The 20691-nt window shown below is 39.0% G+C and overlaps 1 protein-coding gene across 2 annotated transcripts in view; it reads left to right on the plus strand.

Annotated features, from left to right (window-relative positions):
* nt5c2b (5'-nucleotidase, cytosolic IIb) overlaps positions 1-20691 on the plus strand; it is a 42497-nt gene that overhangs the window by 6748 nt on the left and 15058 nt on the right. For both annotated transcript variants that reach the window (XM_072657906.1, XM_072657907.1), the window contains exons 3-4: positions 3273-3402; positions 12401-12474. In XM_072657906.1, coding sequence (XP_072514007.1) covers positions 3302-3402; positions 12401-12474 — 175 coding nt within the window. In that variant the 5' untranslated portion in view covers positions 3273-3301. The remainder of the gene's footprint in view (positions 1-3272; positions 3403-12400; positions 12475-20691) is intronic.

The following is a 20691-nucleotide window of genomic DNA, read 5'->3' on the forward strand; positions in this document are numbered from 1 at the left end:
TTGACGGGGGTGGGGTGGGGTGGAGTGGGGGGCGAGAGGGGGGGCTTGCAGTTGTTTATGTACTCGCCAGGCTAGCTGACTGCTTAGCCAGCTAGCCGACCGTCAGGGATCGTTAACGGCAGCTGGCTCAAACTCCCCGCAGCGCTAGCAGCTAGCTAACCGTTAGCCACAGTGTTTACTGTCAGACTCTTTCCCTCAGTAGCCCAAACTCTTCACAAAGTCCTGAAGTTTGTCCACACACCTCTCAGTCCATCTGTAAGCTAACAAATCTGGTGGTTCACTAACTGACTTGGCCAGTCACCTTTGCTGTACATGGCTATCCGGCTAAGGCAGCAGCTAGTTAGCTAGCTAGCGACAGAACTTGACAGCTCGATGGAGACGAGATGGAAAATGCAGCTAGCTGGTCAGTCAGTCAAGTTCTGCAGTAAAGCTCCTCGTATCTCCTGGTTGGTTAGCTAAACGTCTTCTTAAAGGTGTCAACTAACGTTAGACTAGCCATGTTCAGCCTAGTTAAAGCTCAAAAGGGCGCATTTTCTTGGCTGAGGAACAGGACAGAGCTCCTGCAGGTCTGGAGTGAGGCTGTTGGGCTTGGTGAGGCTTTGTATGTACAGGACTGTAAACTGTACAGTGAGCTTTTCTCAGCTTTAGCAGCTTTAGGTCTGTAGAAAGTACTAAAAAACGTCAGGGTAGGTACTTATTAATATGTAGGTTAGCAGAATACATGTAGAAGAACTTCAACTTCTGGGTGGATCTGTGCAATTCCTCCTACAGATCACCGGATTTACTTTAAGTAGGTGTCGGATGGGAGCTGTAAGTGCCGGGCTTTATTTCGAGGAGAGCTTTGGAAATGGACAGCACCCGTACACACATCAGATCACAGTGCATCGTTAGTTTGTTTATTTGTATTTAACTCAACAAATTAAGCCCACTGTCCAGATGAACAGCTTTACAGATCATGCTCATTTATAAAATTATGTGAAATTATGTATTTTACATTCTTTATCTTGTGTTTCTTGGCTCTGCATACTCAGTCTATGTCTATATAGATAAATATATATATATATATATATATATATATATATATATATATATATATATTTGTATTTTACACTTTTTTGGTTAATCTATTTAAATAAAAATGATGAAGAATTAGAGAGGGTTTACAAAGACAAAATAAATATTTAGCAATTTTTAAGAAAATCTGGGATAGGGACTAAATGCACACATTGCTTACATTTAATTAATTCATTTTTACTTAATTTTAAACTAATTTCTCTGCAAAAACTAGATGAATCAGGTGTGTTTAAGCAAAGGGATCTCCAAACATTGGAATTTTTTTCGAGGAGAGTTTTGGAAATGGACAGCACCCTTACACACATCAGATCTCAGTGTATCATTAGTTTGTTTGTTTGTATTTAACTCTTTGTATTTATCAAATTAAGCTCACTGTCCGTCAGATCATGCATCATGCATCATTTATAAAATGATGTAAACAATTTTACATTCTTTGTCTTGTGTTTCTTGGCTCTGCATACTCCAGCCAAACTGGAAGACATGTCTTTTTCACCACCTAATAGTTGCAGCTCTGCCCGGAGGCGTTCTCTGGCCCAGAATTCCTCTCTCCGCCAGCAGTGAAGATCTCAGGCAGTTAAGATGCAGAGGAAGCTTTAGCCTACTTTTTTTTCTCAAGGAAAGGGGTCTGTTTTCGTCCAGCCTTCTTTTTCACATGAGGGATTTGTCTGAAACCCAAAAGGAGAAAAACAACAAGACTGTCCACCCTCTTGAAAAAACAGCCCTTCACTGTGGAGGTTCATCCACTCCGATCTGCGAAATGATGTCATCACTGTGCAGAGTCCCTTTAAAACGGCCTTGCCTCTGAGTTTTTCCTCTGTGTTCAAGCTTGGAGCCATGAAGCTGTTGAGAGAAGATCTGTCCTTTAGCCCTCAGGCCTCCAGCTTGTTTGCACAAGTCAGCTGTCATGAGTTACGGGTTCCAAGAAAATGCTGACTCAGGCAGTCGCAGTGCCAACTAGCCCTCTTGCTTCAGTAGTTTGGGAAGTAAATGGACTTCCTTTTAGTTGCGGGTTAGTTTACCTGAATTTGTAAAGGAGGCAGGAGCATTGTATCCTGTTGGGCAGTGTGTCTTCTGGGCCGGTATGCTGGCGGTAGTGTGGCAGAACAGTATTGATTTTTAACTTTAGTGGTATTGATCGATAATTAGAAGCTAACTGCAGTTTTGCTGGGGGCTTTAAATTGTTTTGAAAGCACCGACCAAGATACGTAAAGTGAAATAAATAAGAGGCATGGTGTGTGCCTTACACTTACTGCGTAGGGTCCATTTGGAGTGATTGTAACCTTTTAAACTCCATGGAACTGCTGGTAATTGAATTGAATTCTTCACTCCTATGACTTTAGAGAAACCTGGCCATTTGTCATTGTTTTCCATGTAGTTACTGAGTAATTAACCTTTGGGTGTAACAAAGTATGGATTTTGAGGCAGAACTGAACAAAATATCCCAATCAGACAGGCTATATCATGAGTGTAAGCCTTCTTTGAGCATATAATAGCAGCACTCAGGGCAAATGGCCTTATTAACTCTATTAATCAAATATGATTCAATGATATAAATAGAAAATATTGCATTTAATTTTGGTATCTCATTAGCAGATAACTTAAAGTGCGATTGGTTGCCTAGTTTAGTCTGCTGATTCAACCCTGACTTTAAGGAAGCTTAGACACAAAGGCATTCCAAGCCCAGGGCTACCAAACTGGCCGAATATAATTGGAAACTCACTTTGGAGACCAGACAAAATCTGAATGTGGTTTCGCTTGAAAAGCCTTAGTATACGATTCAGTTAAGGTCTAATCATCATTGCTGAGTTTCACTCTGTGTCAGTTCAACAAGGCCGGGCTTGTTCAACACTTCAAGGCCCCCCACTTTTCATTTAAATCATTTAGATAAACACGTCAGTCAGTGTTTATTCATCCCTCCTTTGTGCAGTAATTTAATCATTGAATCGAGTTAAAAAATGGCCCACAGCTAAGAGGGGTGGCTGATGGATTGATCTTCTGAAGTCTGTCAGAAACCAGACTCTTGTGACTTCAAAGTAATTGTATTGAGTTGGATTGAGCTTCTGGTTTGGTTCCCCTCTCAAAGAGGGAATATGGTCCCTTGCAGTTACTCTTCCCATCAGAGCTGTATATGAACCTACAGCTAGAAGCTGGCAAATGTGGACCTTCACAATATTAATCTTGTTTTTTCTCCCCTTCAGATTGAATTTTTAGGCCAAGGGACTTAAAGATGACTACATCATGGAGCGACCGACTTCAGGATTATGCAGACCTCCCAGCGAATATGGACGGGTTGGCTATGAAGAAGTACAGACGCGAGGCATATCATAGGTATGGTTGACAGTCAAACATGGCAGGTTTGCCATGCAATGCAAATGTCATTTGGCTGCCTTTCAATACAACACTGGTTGAAAGCGGTTGAGCGTTGTCCTATCTTGTCCCAAACCAGAATGCCAAAACAGCTCCAGATGTTACACTCAAACAAGTACAGATTTATCAGATCTCTCAGTCAAGTCCCTGAACCGTGTCAAATAAATCTGCTGCTGGATTTGCGAATAGTGCTGCAAGACTATCCTTAGACTACTTTAAACTTCAGTGCGTTTTCAACAGTATGTCATTGTAAACAATTGTTTAACTTTTAATACTTTCAGATCTTAATTTAAATAGGATTACGCCATACCTTTTATACAATATTTTCTCAGATGTACAGTTCAGGAAACCCCTTTGAGCCTTTACATTATGTAGAGTTTCTTTAATCTTTTAAACGGTTCCTCATACTCTCAGACGGATTGTAAGTTGAAAGATTCTTTAGGGAACCCGAAGTTGATGGACCTCATTCTCCAGTATCCAGTAGGTAAGAACTTTCTTCAATTAGTTTTTGAGAAAAGTCCTAACAAGAGTCCAGATCAGATTCAAGATGATATTTTTAAATCACAAAATTGTTCACAGCCCTGTTCTTAAAAATGTTCTTCGACATTTTTACTTAGGAATGGTTGATGAATGAGGCACATTTTTCGGTGGCGTTGCTTTAAACAATCCTTTAGTCACTGTCATGCAAAAACCTGTGAATTTCCTAAATAGTGACTTTACAGGAGATAAAAAACTTTCATTAGAAGTCAGTGTAAAATTATTTTATTCCAAGTCATTCAGGAGCATTTCTATTAATCCATCACACATGAATTTTTTACACAATATAAAGAACAACCACTAGATTCACAATATGCCAAGTGAAAAATGGCAAAAATATAGATAAACATTGCGTTCTGCATAGATGAAAGCATTTATTCAGTGCTGTGTATAAAGATCAACCACTGGGTATAAACTTTAAGGATGGAGATGGGGACCTTGCCTTCCTCTGAGCGTGTTGTATGCCTGGCATTGCTGCATCGGGGCAGTTTGAAAATAGCCGGTGGCTGGCTTTACATGTATCGGAGGAGACTTGTGTCCTTATCCTCCTAATATCTGGAGCATTGCTAGTGTTTGGTGTAGTTACAAAAGGGTGGGTTAATGCGCAGTACCAAACTGGGAGAAAAAGGGGAAAATTCGATAAAACAACTGAACTATGCAAATTCTTCCCCCCATTCACAGAGTAGCTGGGCACAAGCTTTGGATCAAGCACAAACCATTAGCACTCTATAAGTCATCTAGTGTATATATTCCTGTAGAGGACCACTTCAGATCCTATAATGACCCTCCAGCAGCGAGCGGTCCAGAGCTGTTCTGAATGAGTGAATGGAGAGAATTTATGTAGTTGGATCTTACACAAGGGCAGACTCAGATTTCATGGAAAGGGGTTGGGATTTATTAGATATAAATTATATAACAAGCACAGTTTAACTATGCTTCTGTTCCAAGCTTGTTAATGAAGATGTGATCTGTCAATCTGTCAGCCAGGTTTAAAGCAGGATGACTTTTGTCATTTGTCCAACAGTAGGAGTACCGTTTCAGTGTCTGAAATAGAACTTTCTTGTTGACTGAAGGCCTCAGAGCACAGGGCTGTGCGTCAGCCACTCGTTTTAAAGGGGCCATGTCCTGTATTTGTCTTGTTCTGTTTGTCCTGAGGTACACTTCTAAAGTTTGTGTAGGTTTTTGTGTTTGCAGCATTTTCTATATCAAAAAGTAAGATATTCAGTAATGTGGACCCATCTTCATTACAGTTTAAATGTCTTTGGAAACTTGAATGCAGTTACAGTTAAGTTTACCCCCTTTTTTAAGAAACACACTCAGGATAAGATGTAATGTACGAGCACAGGCGCAGCACAGAGCAAACTGTACCTTGGAGCAGCAGTAGTATCCAGTCACAATGCATCTGAATTTGAAGGAATGGAGGGAAATAGGCTCAAATGCATTCAGTTAACACATTATGTTAAGGTTATTAGTATTTTATAAGTCACTAATCAGTATTGTAAGTTGTTTTTAGGTATAATAAGTAAGTATGTGACTTCGGTTTGGGTAAAAAAAAAATTATCAGCTGTTTTACAATCCCTTTAACAACCCTGTTATTTTGGCTCAGAATAAACAACACACTGACTGCCCACAGAAGCTTACTGCCGAGCCTAACCTAGCCTTGCCTAACGTTGTTTTTAGACTTACAACAAGAATTGTAATTATTCCAAAGTGTTACAAGAGCTCTCTGCTAGAACACAGTGGTAAAAACAAAGGACATCACCTGGATCCGGCTTAGAATGACCGACCTATTAAAATATGTCTGGTTCAGTCCTTAATCCATAGCTGATGGATCAGATTAATAAATCTCTACTTCTTTTTTCTCAATTTACCTGCCTAATAGGTTTGTTTAAACTTATTGTATAGTAGAATAATATAATTGACAAAATTAAAAAAGGGGGAGTCAGAAATGTATGCAATTTTCATGAAATTGCATATTAATAAATCATTGCTTTCATAATAAATGTCACACTGTAGGAATGTTGCTAGGTCTCTTCTAGGAGTTTCTTGGGCATAGTAATAATACATAAACATGATGAACAATTTGTTATTCATCACAGATGATTTGTTTATGGTTTAAATGATGATTTATAACTTGAAGAAGGTCCTCCGACAATATGCCTTTTTTTTTTTTTTTTTTTACAATGTGGAGAATAATCCAAGGAAAACTGTCCATTGCTAGTCACTGAAATCATGCAAAACACCTTTTTAGCATTTCTATCGGTCCATTCATCAATACATTTTGAACATCTGACAGATTTAAATAATATACATATTTATAATGTGCCGGATACCTTCGATTTGCACCTGAAGTCAGCTGCTGCAAAAAGCTTTGTACATAAGGCCCTCAGTCTCAGTCTTTGCGTGCAACATGTTGAGTCATAAATGTAAACTGTCTGCTTCATGACCGTAAAAGAAAACAAGTGAACACTGTTTTGGCAGCTCAGTGATTTTGTAAATTACCACTGCAAAGCTAAAATAGACACTAAAGATGTCTAATTATAGGACAACCTCTCCAGCCACGCTGGATAAACTGTAGGGTGGAAAGCCGGCCTGGTGGGACCTGTAACTTGCACGCGTTTACCCTGGGGACTCAATGCAAATGTTTAACCTCACTGAAGAGAGGTAGAGAGGAACAGGAGTGTAGGGATTTGCCCCAATTCTATCATGTAGGTATCATGTAATGACCATTTATATAAAACCAATGCTGTTGCAATGCTTCTGGTATATCTGTTGGCCACATGGAGCCAGTGGAGGTGTCACTAAAGTCAGCATGATGTTAATTCAGCTGGACACATTCAGCTGGTTTGTTTGTATTAGTGTAGAGGCGGATGATATGCAAGCGTATAATATAATATAATATAATATAACAGATTATGGATCATATTGTCAGAGAAATCAGTGTAAGATGTTACTCTTCAAAAAATCAGCACATAGTTTTAACCATGGTTAAGAAGCATCAACACACTTTGATTTCTTTTCATAACTGATATTGTACTGACATTTTATTACATTTTAAAATCATAAAATAATAACTGTATTTATACCATCAAAAATGTACTACGTTGAAGGCATACTATAGCAGTAGCCTGTTTATTTCCACCGTGAAATTGTATGTGGTTAACAGAATTATTACTTGGGCTTTCATGGGCTTTGTACCGTAGTATGTCATTAAAACCACTAACCACCCAGTCACTACTTGTTAAGTACACTATATGTCCAAATGTTTGTGGACACCCCTTCTAATGAATGCACCCATTGCTGACAAAGATGTACAAATGAATTCACATAAATTGTCTAGTCCCTGTAGAGAAATATTGTATCTCTGGAGCAGATACACATGAATCTGTTGGCACCGTGTCACCTAATGCTAGGCCTGACTTAGAGGTGTATAAAGCCCCCCAGCATTGAGCTGTGGAGCAGTGGAAGTGGACTCTCTGGAATGATGATTGGTGCTCCATCCAATACTTGTGGGATGAGTTGAGGTGGAATGTTCTTGTTGCTGAATGCAATCAAATCCTCAGAGCTATGCTCCTCCATAATCTAGTAGAAAGCCTTTTTTCCCTGCACAGTAGAGACAGCTACTCCAGTAAACGAAGGATAAACTCTTGTAAAACCCTTGATTTTAGAAGAGACAAGAAATGAACAGGTGTCCCAGTACGTTTGTCCATACGGCTACTGATGAGTTTCCTTTTCTAATTAAATATTTACACAGGTGTCAGACAGATGCTCTTTACTGTTAGCAGTGTGTAACAGTACACTGGTTTGCAGGAAGGCACCACCAGCTATTCTGACAGGTACACTGCTGACATGTTGGGAAGTTCAGGGTGCAGTTTTTATATCAGAACCTTTAGTTCCCTTATTCAGCTGTTTCTGTATTTTTGATATTCATTTCTGAATCCATGCTGACTTGGTTACAAGGGTCTCATTTCAGACACAACGATTTTACATGAGATCACGTAATTTACATCAGCCAGCAAGTTACTGTCACCCCATGTTCATGCTAAATGTTGGCTACATCACTTTGAAATCCCAGCCAAATCAGTTGTTAATTAAACATGCATTTATTCAGATCTCTTTAAAGATGCCAAATAATGCATTGAGTATTTTAGCTTGCTCTTAAAATAGTAAGTTTGTGACCCTTTACTCCCCCAACTATAACTCAGTTATTTTGCCTCAGAATCCCTCTTCCTGTTTCTTGGCTGGTTTATGTCACCAAGACAGGACAAAGCTGTATAGCCTAGCCTAGCATAGTGAAGCTTAGATCTGTAATAAGAACAAATAAAAAAACAAACATATTTTTTTAATTATACAAACGGCTAGTGTTGCTGTTCTTTGTCTGGGTCCTCTCAGTGTCCAGTCAGCACACTGCATGGTTAGCAAGCTGAAGAAATCGTAGCCGGTCGGCCTAGTGTAGACCTTTAATCTTATCAGGTTCTAGATGCTTACACGCATAAAACAACATCTCTGTCTGCTAATGCATTAGCTTTTAGCCTGTCCATAGGCACCTGCGAGCTGGATAGCTGTATTGGTGTCTACTTTGGTCGGCTAGCATTAGCTTTTAGACATTCCAGAGGCACCCTAATGCCTGAAAATAGCACTGCTGTCTGCTTTTGTCAGCTAGCATTAACTTTCGCTCTTTCAGAGGCGACCTTGTACCAGACAATAGCATCTGTTCACTTCAGTTGGCTGGCATTAGTTTTAAGCTGCTCCAGAGGCTTTAGCACCACATAACAGCCTCTATGTCTGCTTTGATCCACTAGCATTAGCTTTTAGCCAGTCTAGAGGCACCTGTGAGCCGGATAACCTTATTGGTGTCTCTTTTGGTCAGCTAGCATTAGCTTTTAGCCATTCCAGAGGCACCCTCATGCCTGAAAATAGCATTGCTGTCTGCTTCAGTCAGCTAGTGTTAGCTTTTAGCTGCACATGAGGCCCCTTCACTCCTGAAAACAGCATCGGTGTCTGCTTTGGTCGTCTAGCGTTAGCTTTTAGCCTCTACCAGAGGCGCCTTCATGCAGTTCTACAGTTGTCTAGCGTTAGCTTTCAGGCTTTTTATCCCTGCTTATATATTTCCAGAAGTAGCCGTTGTGTTTAGCCTTATAAAGCCTCTAAGCTTTCGCTAGTGGGGAATGTACGAATTGGAATTGGCCCGTTTCACAGTGTTCAATGTTCACAGTCTGCCACTTCAATGTCCCGATTGTCCCAATCTCTCATTATTCAACTATGCTGAGATAAATGTAGCTTTCCATTCTCAGGCTCCTTTAAGCTAGCACTGATGGTAATTTTAAAGAAAAACTTTTCATGAAGCTGTCATTTTGTTCACCCCTGCCCCTAATTATAATGTAGTGTGGTTGGAACGCAATAGCAGTAGTGACCATGTATGATGTAGTTACAAACCCATTAGTGTTGCCAAATTCTAAGCCATATCTTCTTTTTTGCCTGCCCCATGCGCTCTTAATGACATAAGATAAGCTGAAACGTGAGCGTCATACAGGGATACCTCTGACCGTACTGTCGATATGAGGTCCAAAGGTGACTCTGTAATCTGCTGTGTGATACACTATTCCCTGCCACTGGGTCAACCCTGTGGAACGCAGTGGTGTGATACAGTAACCGCAGATCAAATGCATTGACCTCTCAATCTCAATGGAGTGTGAGGGCGTAAAGTGCACAGATGATAACAGGCCTGCATCTGGGTGATCCCCTGATAATTACAAGTGATGCACTTGTACACTACAAGTACTCAGCCTCGAGACTGAGGGAATGAAACGTTGGCTTGTTGGTTTGACATTTTTCGCATGTTTTGAAGCTCATCTGAAATTGATGAGCGTTGATCTGTAAGCACTTGTTGGTGCACTTGTTTATCAGCCAGACGCTGCCCCCAGTGCTCACTGTTGTCTGAGGCTGCGTGCTGCCCAGTTCTTCCTGCCCTGTTTGATTGTTCTAGATGTCTTTGAGGGGAAGCAAACAGCCCCCAACTCAACAACAGACCTAACAACAGAGAATGCCACAGAACTGGCACAATCATTTTTGCAACAAGTCAGAAACTGAATGGCAAGGAAGCAAACAGAGTGGGCCATTGTTGTCAGCCAACAGGAGGGTAACGGTGTGGACAGGTAGTTTGGATTTACAGTCTTGCTGCAGCAGTGACATTCACACTCAGAATGCGTCGTACGTGTCCTACGTGCCAAAGCGAACCATGGGAGACGGTGCAGTGTGGCGCTACAAGGTAGGATTGAAACACAGTAGCTTAACAAACACAACAGAACTGGTTCGGGTGCTGTCCAAAGCGATTGTGGGCTGTGAAAGCGAAGGGTTTCCCCATAATTGTTGCTGTTAATTTAACTGTTGGTCTGCTTTGCAAACTAGAAGCAGTGGTTCTTTTTTTGGGGGTGTTTACCTAACAGTCGTCACCAGTCCTCTAATAACACTGTGTGATTTGCAAATAAAACGTTTTGTTTAATATATATTTGTTTAATAATTTCAGATCCTACTGAAGTCTAAACTGAGTGTATTTTTGTTTTCCCTTAACTGTTTTTAAACCCCTTAAACAGCCAGCGAGCCGAAAGTGTTATTACAATCTTCTATTACCAAAGAAGCCCCACCAGTTTGTACAGAACTCCCTGTAGTTACTGTGTAATAAACTGTGCTGCTTTTAGGGGTTAATGGTAAATGTATTTTTACTACAACTTTTACTTTACATTTAAATTGACACTAAATGTAAATTTGTAGTAACATTTTCGTGGCTGTCAGTATTTCCCAGTTTTGTGGAATGTTCTTTGATACAATAGTATGTTACTTGCAAATTAATAGATTACGGTTTTGTTAATTAAGGGGCCAGAATTTTATCAGTTATTGTGAGTACAGGTTAGGGTTGGGCAGTATAAAGGAATGCCGTATACCTCAGTATTTAAAAAAAATTAAGACATGTCTGAAGTGTCAAATTTCTGCCTAGTATCTAGCTCATTTATGTATGTAAATTTAAGATGGTCACAGGTTGGGGGTGCTGTGGTACCTCACTAATGAGTAATGGTACGCTCTAAAAATGCTGAATCAGGCTCACCTTAGTTACAAGTGTTATTCGAATGAAAGGGACAGCAAGCAAACCTGGATGAACCAGTCTGCTAAATGTGCCTAAAGGTTGTGAATAGAATTCTATCATGCTAACTAAGCTAATGCGAACCATCTTCTCTCTCCTGATTCAGAGCAGTTTAATATTTGTAGATAATTGTCAGACTGACGGTTTAAGATTTACTGAATTATTTATTTAAAATTGTGCACAGTGTTCAGTTCATCTGTGACCCTGCGAGCAAACTGAACGTTGTATTTGTTTTTGTTTTTTTTTCAAATGACGCAGGATGAGATCTGCTGTACTTACCCAGCTTACGCTACTCCTCCTTGGTAATACTGCATACTGTGGTAATATTTTGACACAGTGTGAATAATCTGGAGACCGCCCAACCGAAGTACAGATATCAGAGGCCTAGTGGAAAATATTTCTAGAGGCTAACAGTACTGACCAAGGTCCTGGTGATCGTAGATTAAAGACCAAATATAAATTGAGTTTACTTTTATTTCCACATAATTATTTGTTATACATACATTATGGAATCTAACTACAAATACTTGCTTAAAATTGAGTGTTCTTACTTTTTCAGATATTAAGAACTGTGATGCTACAGCATTGCCATCAAAATTAGAATAAGGGTATCACGACAACATCACGTGAATTGTAAGATTGAAGTTGTTGTTCCTGTTACCCTGGTAAAAGTAAAGGTTCCTTCTTTTTGTGGATTGCATTTTTTAAGTTCTTATCGAATTATCAAATTTTACATTATGGAAGTTCTTTGTATGTTAAAAAGGTTCCTCTCACTCCACACACCACATTTACTAAAATTATTTTTTGAAGATCTGTCCTTTCAAGGATTCAGTGAAGCAAAAGTGTTTTTTGCTTGTTATCTCTCTTAGGAATCCCTTCTTGGTGGTTCTATTTTAAAGAGTGTATTAGGCCAGATTTAAGGCCTTCTGAAGACCAGATCCATCACAGAGGGCTCAGGATCAAGCTTGTATGCTTTACATGACATCTAAGATCAACTTTGAGAGTCTTTGGATGCTGGGCGGATTAATTTTTTTTTTTTTTTAGAGGAAAAGATGATGTGTTTTATGGAGGGATTTAGATCAGAAGCACCAATGATCAGATAATTGTGGGAATTGTGGGATTTTCACCCACCGTAGGGAGTTATTTTCACCCTGACAGTGTTGTATAAATGAAAAAATATATTTACTTAACAGTAGATATAAGTGAAGCCTAGTTGATGCAACCTTTCAGCTACTTTATTTGTATGTAAAATAACAAAACCCCTTTTTTCTGCTTTCATTTCAGAGTATTTGTGAACAGGAGTTTGGCTATGGAGAAGATCAAGTGCTTCGGTTTTGACATGGATTACACTTTAGCAGGTGAGCCATCCAACGTTAACCACAAACACTTCATTAATCAGTTCACCAGCGTTTACTGTGTGCACTCTCAGCTCTTTTGGGTGTTGGAGGGTAACGGATGTGTAATTAGTGTCGTTTGCGTCTTGTTAAACTGTTGCCAGACCATGGTGCACTGCTGCGCAGAAAATGTCCGAAACACATCTCCGAGTTGAGGCAACATTCCATGACTCGAGAGCCGGCAGCAGCACAGATACTCAGAATCTCAGGGTAAACATACAGTAGAATTCCAGGGTATTTTTAGGTGTTCCTCACTGGCTTCTGGAATTTGGAAAATACAAGCCATGTCAACTAGTCCACTGACTTTCTTTGCCCTTCAGTCTTAAAAAATGGTTTTCCAAGCGTTCTTTATTGAAGATGATTGATGTTTCTGGAACCATGGTAAAGAAACTATAGCTTAAATGGTTGTTTGTAGCTCAGTCAATGGTTTCTTGATGTTGATGCCATTGATAGTGCCTCCATAAGGTTATGGTTATTATATTATCTGTTCTGTCTATTATTAGTATTATTATTATTAGTAGTAGTAGTAGTAGTATTGTTGTTGTTGTTGTACAATGTAATTTATTTAGAATCAATGTGTTTAATAAAACATATACTTAATATGAAAAGTAATTCCAGACTTTAAGGAATCCTTCATTATAGCAACAATGCAGGCTCTGGTTACCAGCCAAATAACTTCTATTTGTAGTATCTAGAACTCTTACTGCAAAAGGTTTTGTCCTTAAAACTCTGGCTTAAATCCCAGAGTGGCAAGTTTTAAACTCCACTGTTTTAAAGGGTCACCCTCACCAGCAAATTAGTCTCATTCTATTTATTGCTTTGTCTTATTTATGTCTTTTGGGTCAGCTAGGAATCTGATACCAGTGAGGGTTTTTGGTTTGTAGGGCACGACATGGACCAGTTGCATCAGGTTTCTAATGTGCCCTCGCTTTATGTACTGCATCTCAGTGATTCAGCTGCTACCGGCAGCTAGTCCCTAAATCCATACTGCTCGCTTTAGGAAAGCGGATCAGCCTCTGGTGACACACCACAATTGATGGTCCCCTGGAGGCGTCACAGCTAGCTCTGTGTAGGCTGGTTCCGCTGCATGCTCGAGCACAATTTTGCGGGCGCTCAGCTGTCGACATCCACAGCTTTATTGCCAGCTGTAACCAAGTACTAATGTTTACAAGACTGAGGCCTATCAGGTTGTCCTGCATCGTTATTGCGTTCCAACTACAAACTTCATCAGCTTCTCAAAGATCACCGTCTCTGCTGCTGTAAGCTATATTAGAGGTATATCAAGCTAAGGGTCTTAGCTGTCATCCTTATTTACCAATGTATAGCTGTAATAGCTACGTAAGGCTTGGCATCTTCTGATGTTTACCTATAGTTTTTCTCTTTTACATTTTTGGGCACATAGCATAGTTTTGTCCTTTACAAACAGAAATGTTTGATGTACTGTAAAAACAGTCACAAATCTCACACTAGTTTTTATATATTGCCTATGTGGACACTAAGTTCTTTCAGTTCTTCTAGTTGTAATTATTTTCCACTCTTCATGTGCAGAAGACTTCCAGTTTTGTCTTGTCTTGTTTAAGGTCTATTCACACATTTTCTATAATCAGAAAACTAAGGGTCTGACAATTAGCTACAAATATTAAATGGCATACATTCGTATCTAGGATTTGCTGTTTTTATTTGGGGAATCCACTTTTCCCTCTACCCATGCAATATCACTAATCGCTAATGGCACTGGCAGCAACACAGCCCCACAAAATGATAGATCCACCCCCATACGTCACAGTTGACAAAGTGTCAACTTCATGAAATGAAATTCCATGGTTTCTCCAAATGTACATTTGCTAATTCTGGCCAGTGAGTTCTAGTTTGACTTCCCCAGTCCATGCCACTTCTTTGTAAAACTTATCTGGCTTTGTGATGAGCTTGCAGTTAAGGTTTCCTTATAACTCTTCCTTGAAGATCATGTTTGTGTAAGCAATGCTGCACACTGTAACAGTGCACCACCATCTTGACTCAGCTAAATGTTTTTGGCCGTCATATGAGGTCTTGATTTGATTGACTACCACAGTTCTCCTAAACTGCAATAATATAAAAATTCACTTGCCTATTGTCTTATAGACGTACCCTGCCTTGTGGCTATCAGTTATTCTTGTCTTTAAATATTTTTATGGTTGCTTAGAGAAGACCTCAATTGCTAAGTCACAACATTTCGAAAGTTTGGAAGTTACTAAATACAGTTCATTGCATGATTTAGGCCTATATTATAAATATATTATAAAAGCCTGATACTTAAAAAGAATCTGATGGCTTTCATACTGGTTAAAAAGTATGATGGCTTTCATACTGGTCTTCAATCTCCTATAAGAAGTAATGCAGTACATTGAATCTCAGCCAAGATTAACCCATTCTCTGTCCCTGTTCATGCCTGTATGAAAAATAATCCTCTTTGTGTATCCCGAAAGCTATTGCTGGCCTCTGTTTCTGAGGAAAAGATCAAAGGTCAGGATTCTCTACCTAAGCCTGGTGTTGACAGCTTTGCATCCTGATGGGTCACTAAATCAAAGTGTAAACGAGTGACATCTACACGTCCCCTTTTAAATATGCTCTTGCATATTTAGACACTTAAGAAGGTTTTTGAACTGGCTTATTTCCAAACTTCCAAACATCACGACTAGTTTGTACAATTTATGGGTGTGGATTTCATGCTGTGGCTAAGGTGGCTCTGGCTGTCAGGCAGCATTCCTACTGGCAAACATAGTGCCTAGGCATACATGCATGCCTGTGAGGTGTAATTATCTGTCAATGAGTGCATTTGGCTGAAGGAGGAGATAACAGATTCCAAGGGGCCAGGCCTCTGCTCTCAGCCTGTACCAGCAGAAGTCCTTTCAACCACCTTAGACTTTCCAAAGAAGTCTCGGCTTGTGATCAGTCATTAAATAAAAGTGAAAAGGTCTGACTGATATATCAATTGGCAAAGATTCCACTGAAGAATCACCATTATTTTGTGGTTCTCTCAATATCGTAATGAACAAACACCTCTCATTTGTTCATGGTTTTATGCTTTCATGCCATGCCTAGAGTCTGCTATGGCAACAGCCACTACCTACTCACTTATTTACATTAATACTGGCTGAAGTGGAAATTTAAACAGGAAAGCACCTCCATGGTTAAAATAACAACAACAACAACAAAAAGGTACATTATTCCTAAACAAACCTCCACAATGGCGATAAATAGTCTTTGTATAACAGAAACCAGTAAAACTAGTATCAATGTTTGACTATATTAAATGATATTAGCAAATGTTAGCACTTATTGAAATTTTAAACTGCTTGATATTAATTTTTTTTTATTTCAGAATTTTTTATTAGATCTTTTATATGTGTTCACAGACCCAACTTAAAAAAAAACAGTGGTTCTTTTGCCATGAAACTTAATTTTTTATTATTATTATTATCAAAATGCAGTCCAAGATTAGGCTTAATTCACATTCTGGAAATTACTACTTGCTGTAGTTCAGGAGCTCCAAAACCATTAAAAAATATGACTATGTAATGTTAAATATTTATCAGCTGTAACAGTACCACAAATACATTATTGGACACCTCTAGAATCATATACCAAGTCAAATTTAAGCTATTTACTCATTAATCATATTCAAATAGGAGTAATAATGTTCTTGGCAGTTATCCTGTGGCTTCTTCAGAAAAAAACCTTTCAGAACTTTTCAGGACCACTTAGCTTCTTCATTTAAGTGGAGTGTCTTTCAGTGCTTGCACAGCACTGAAGAGGCTTTAAAAATAGTGACTTGCTATAAATTATGCCAGAATGATTTTGACTTAAAATAAGTTTTTTCATGAAATGTCTCAAATTGTAAAATATAATTGTAAGTAGGTTAGACTGGCACATGTTGGCATATGTTTGGAAGTAAAACTAGCTCAGTTCGACCCCACTAGTCAGAAAATATTGGAAAGCGTATTGTGAAAGCGGTTGCCTGGGATTGCTTGCTGTGGCAACACTGTGCTATGCAGAAGTGAGCATGGCCTTTGGCCTTTTACCTTGAATGAGCTGCAGATAAGCCTATAGCAAACTTTTCCATTACTCGATGTGTTGGCTATTTGTACAGAACTATTTTAGCAATTGCAACATCTCTAAGTAAATTTCAACTTTGGCCTCATAAAGCAGGCACTGAAACCATGCAGACCTAATTAAAATATAGTTAGGGCCCACATTGTTGGACTACCTTAACCATTAGGATGAGTATGCAGAGATTCCTTATGCAATACCTGTATGTTCTGAGAAAATTTACTCCTGTATTTCTTAAACCATATTTTCCCATAATTTATATACTCACATTGATGAAGCTTGGGGTTTACATGGCTTAATGATGCAGTTTCAGTTAAATTGAAGTAAATGTAAAGACATAAGTTTTTGTGACCAGCCTATGTGAATGGAAAAACTTATGGAAATATTGCTTACTGGACCAGCATTTTAATGAGTAATTAAATATTTGTGAAAAATGTTTTGTGCTAAAAAAGCTGTTTTATTTTGCTGCACAAAAAGATGCATAATTTATTGCACACTAAAATAAAAAAAAAGGTTTTTGGGAAACATCTGCATAGTTTTAATATACAATTTATGAACAAGCTTTTTTTTTGCAATGAATTTTAATCACCAACCATTCTTAAGTAAAAATTTCTTCTTAAATCCCACTTTTAAGAAGTAATCTAATTTGGGATTTGCCCCAAATTATCCTTCCACTGTATCCATCATTATAAGAGCATAGCTGCAAACAATTCCATAATTCCAAAACACATCATGAATCTGACATAGACTTTTTATTAGGACTTTTCTTAGGACAATTCTGGTGAACAAGGCCCGATTGTTTTAGTAGCCTTGTAAACAACAGTTATTCACACTCTGGTATTAATGCATGTTAGTTGGCATTGGCAATCATGAAATAAATTATGAACTTTGACTGTGCCATTAACGTTCTATTTGTAATGGATTTAATTGTGAATGAGTCAGCAAATTGGGATTGTAAGTGGTTTTAGAAGTGTTGAATGTTAAATGCTAGTCATGTTGTTTCTGCTGGTAGTTACTGCACATGTTTGTTTATCTTCCATTGAGTTATTGTAATCATAACCACTAACTTCTGTTACACACATGTTTTGTCTCCACAAATATTTTCAGGCCACATAGCTGTAATGTGCTAGCTCGAGCATAGCAAGCAAGGTCAGCTTGCCCAACTGTGGATTGCCAAAACGGAGATGTGAATAGTGCCTGTGAGGAAAAGAGGCTCAAAATAGGTTTCTATGTAGAAGCCCAGCGCTTAAGAGGAGCTGGAGATAGGGATGAAAGGGGGGGATGAAAGAATCTGGCCTGAGACTCTGTAGGGCTTCATTGGCAGCCTGCCTCTGCTCCACTGGTTGTGGCACTGTGGGGAAAGAGAATTTGGGGGGGGTCCTTTCTTCCTCCTGTCTACATTACGAATGAATACACACCTATTTTTATACACTTTCAGTGTATAAAGTAGGCATGAATGTCTAGTTACCAGTTACCATATCAGTTACCATGTCTAGAATGTATAGTTACCAGTTACTGACTGAAACAGTGGTTACAGTGACACAATGGCACCTGTCAGGAGATGAAATATGAAGTAATAAAGAGCAGGTGAACAGCCAGTTCTTGAAGGTGATGTGTTGAAAGCAGGACAAATGGGTAAGCATAAGAATCTGATCTACTTTGACAAGGCCCAAATTGTGGTGCATAGATAACTGGGTCAGAACATCTCCAAAATGTCAGGCAGGTCTTTTCAGGTGTTATTTCAGGTGTTCCAGCTATGCAGTGGTCAGTGGTCTATTAAAAGTGCAAAAGGTTTTAATGTTATGGCTGATTAGTGTTGATATCAATGGCTACAAATGAAGTAATGCATTTAGGCCACAATATAATATATTAATGCATTAACATTAATTAGAAATTCAAATATTAATTAGTGTCCTTCAAATATGATCTCTTGGCTACACGTTTTTAAACATTACTAAAATTTAAATATTTTAAATAAATAAATATGTGAAAACAAATACACACACATGCAAGCAGTCATATGTAGAGAGCTGTGGATGAGGAATTTGGCCCCAGGGCTTACTGTTCATAAATCATTCAAATGATTCCTACAGAGGCAATGCCACTAATCATGCAGCTGGTTTTGATGAATAGAGAAAAAAAGACAAATGACGGGGAATGTGATCTACATGCTAATTTGAACGTTGTTATGCTATGTCAGTCTGAACACTGCTATATTAACCAACATTGTTAGTTAACAAAGCTTTCACAACGAGTAAACACATTTCTCACTGTAGAAGACAAACAGAGGCAAACAAAACCAGTCTACGGTTGAATAAAGGCCTGTCATACACAAACAGAACCCTGACCAAATTAAGTTTCGTAAACATGCGTGGCCCAGCCACATGCGTCGCACTGAGGATCTCTAGGGGCCCCAGTGCTGCTCCCTAAGGCACTCCTCGCTGCGTCTCTTGTCTCAAGAGATCTCCCTCTTTTTTGTGCACTCCCACGACCTGAGGCAGCATCAGCATCCCGAGCAAACACATTCCTCTAGCCTTCACAACATGTGACAGGAGATGGATTGAGTGTCTTTCCATGCTTTGCCAAAGCTATTATTGTTTTGTTGATGTCCTTCTTATTTTTATCCCAGTTGCATTCTGGTTTGGAATGACGAACCAAGGACTCCAAGCTCTCGGCTGGGTCTTTTGTCTCCGAAATGTTACCAAGCTCTTTCTACACACAGGTTCAAGGCTTTAATTGGGTTTAAACGGGAAAGGGTGAATGTATCTGGTTTCACTCCAGATTAGATCACAGAACATTCAGGGAACCTGTTAAGCCAGTGTGAATGCATTTCAAATGCTTTGCTTAGCTACACCCTCCTCCTGTGGAAAGACCTCATGGTGTTCAACACTCTAGGTCCTAGGTGAGCACATCAACCCTAAAATACCACTTCTATGCCTGCACTTATATCTGTGGGGATATTTCTGGTTGCGAGGCCTGTATTTTGAGTCCGAGGTACCAAAAAAAGGGTTTCTCAGGAACAGACTTAGCACTGTGTTTACAGCCTTGACAAGCTGGGTGATATCATTTAACCTCTGTATTTAGAACGGAACAATGTGGGAAGCACCTCACCTACAGTATATAATGCTTAAGCAGCTATAACTGGAATCTACGACAGAAATTGGGCATATGGTTTAACTTATTGTAACTTGGAGCTGTACAGACTGAAGTGATTACTGCTGTGCTCAGGGGGCTAACTGAATTCTATATAGGCCTAATATGTTTTGTACCATAGAGTAGAGAAATTTTGTGTCTACTGCTAACTGTGTTCACTTAAGCTGTTCCTTTATAAGGCATTCCACTTTCACAAGACTACTGAAGCCTTGAGTATCCTCAATACCAATCTGACATTTTCCCCTGTTAAAACATCTTAGTTTTAAAATAAGCTATTGAGAATTGAAGCTCTTCACTTTAGATGAGCATTTAAAAGTAAGCTTCACTATATGGACAAAAGTATTGGGACACCTACTCATTTATTGTTTCTTCCAGAATTAAAAAGAGTTCATCCTGCTTTTGATGGAGTAACTGTCTCTACTGTCCAGGAAAGGCTTTCTACTAGATTTTGGCGAATTGCAGTGAGGATGTGATTGCGTTCAGTGAAAAGCTTCTGTAAAGACCTAGGTAAAAAGGGCTTTCTTCAGACTGAGATGGCACACAATCAAATGAATATTATCTTGTATCTTGTCCTTGTCCTGGTTCCTTCCTTTCTGGATGCAAGAACACAAGTTTACAAGTTTACCACCCCACCTCACCCCCAGCTCCCTTATTCATCCCAAAAGTATTGAATGGAGCAGCATCATTTCACAAAACACAGTTCCCACAGCTCAAGGTTTGTAGGCTTTATACCCCTATAGTCTATGCCTGGCAATATGCATTGTGCAGATAGGTACTACCTTTAGGTAATAGGTTCATCATCTAAAAATGCATATTAAAGGCATCTTAATTGACTTAAAAGGTTTAGATGGTACCATACGTATCTTAATCAGTTATCTTAATCAGGTAATCAGTTAATTAAGGAGTTACTTAATAATGTGCAGTAAATGTATGAACTGT

The sequence above is a fragment of the Salminus brasiliensis genome, chromosome 15, assembly GCF_030463535.1.
Source record: "Salminus brasiliensis chromosome 15, fSalBra1.hap2, whole genome shotgun sequence".
Classification (NCBI taxonomy): domain Eukaryota; kingdom Metazoa; phylum Chordata; class Actinopteri; order Characiformes; family Bryconidae; genus Salminus; species Salminus brasiliensis.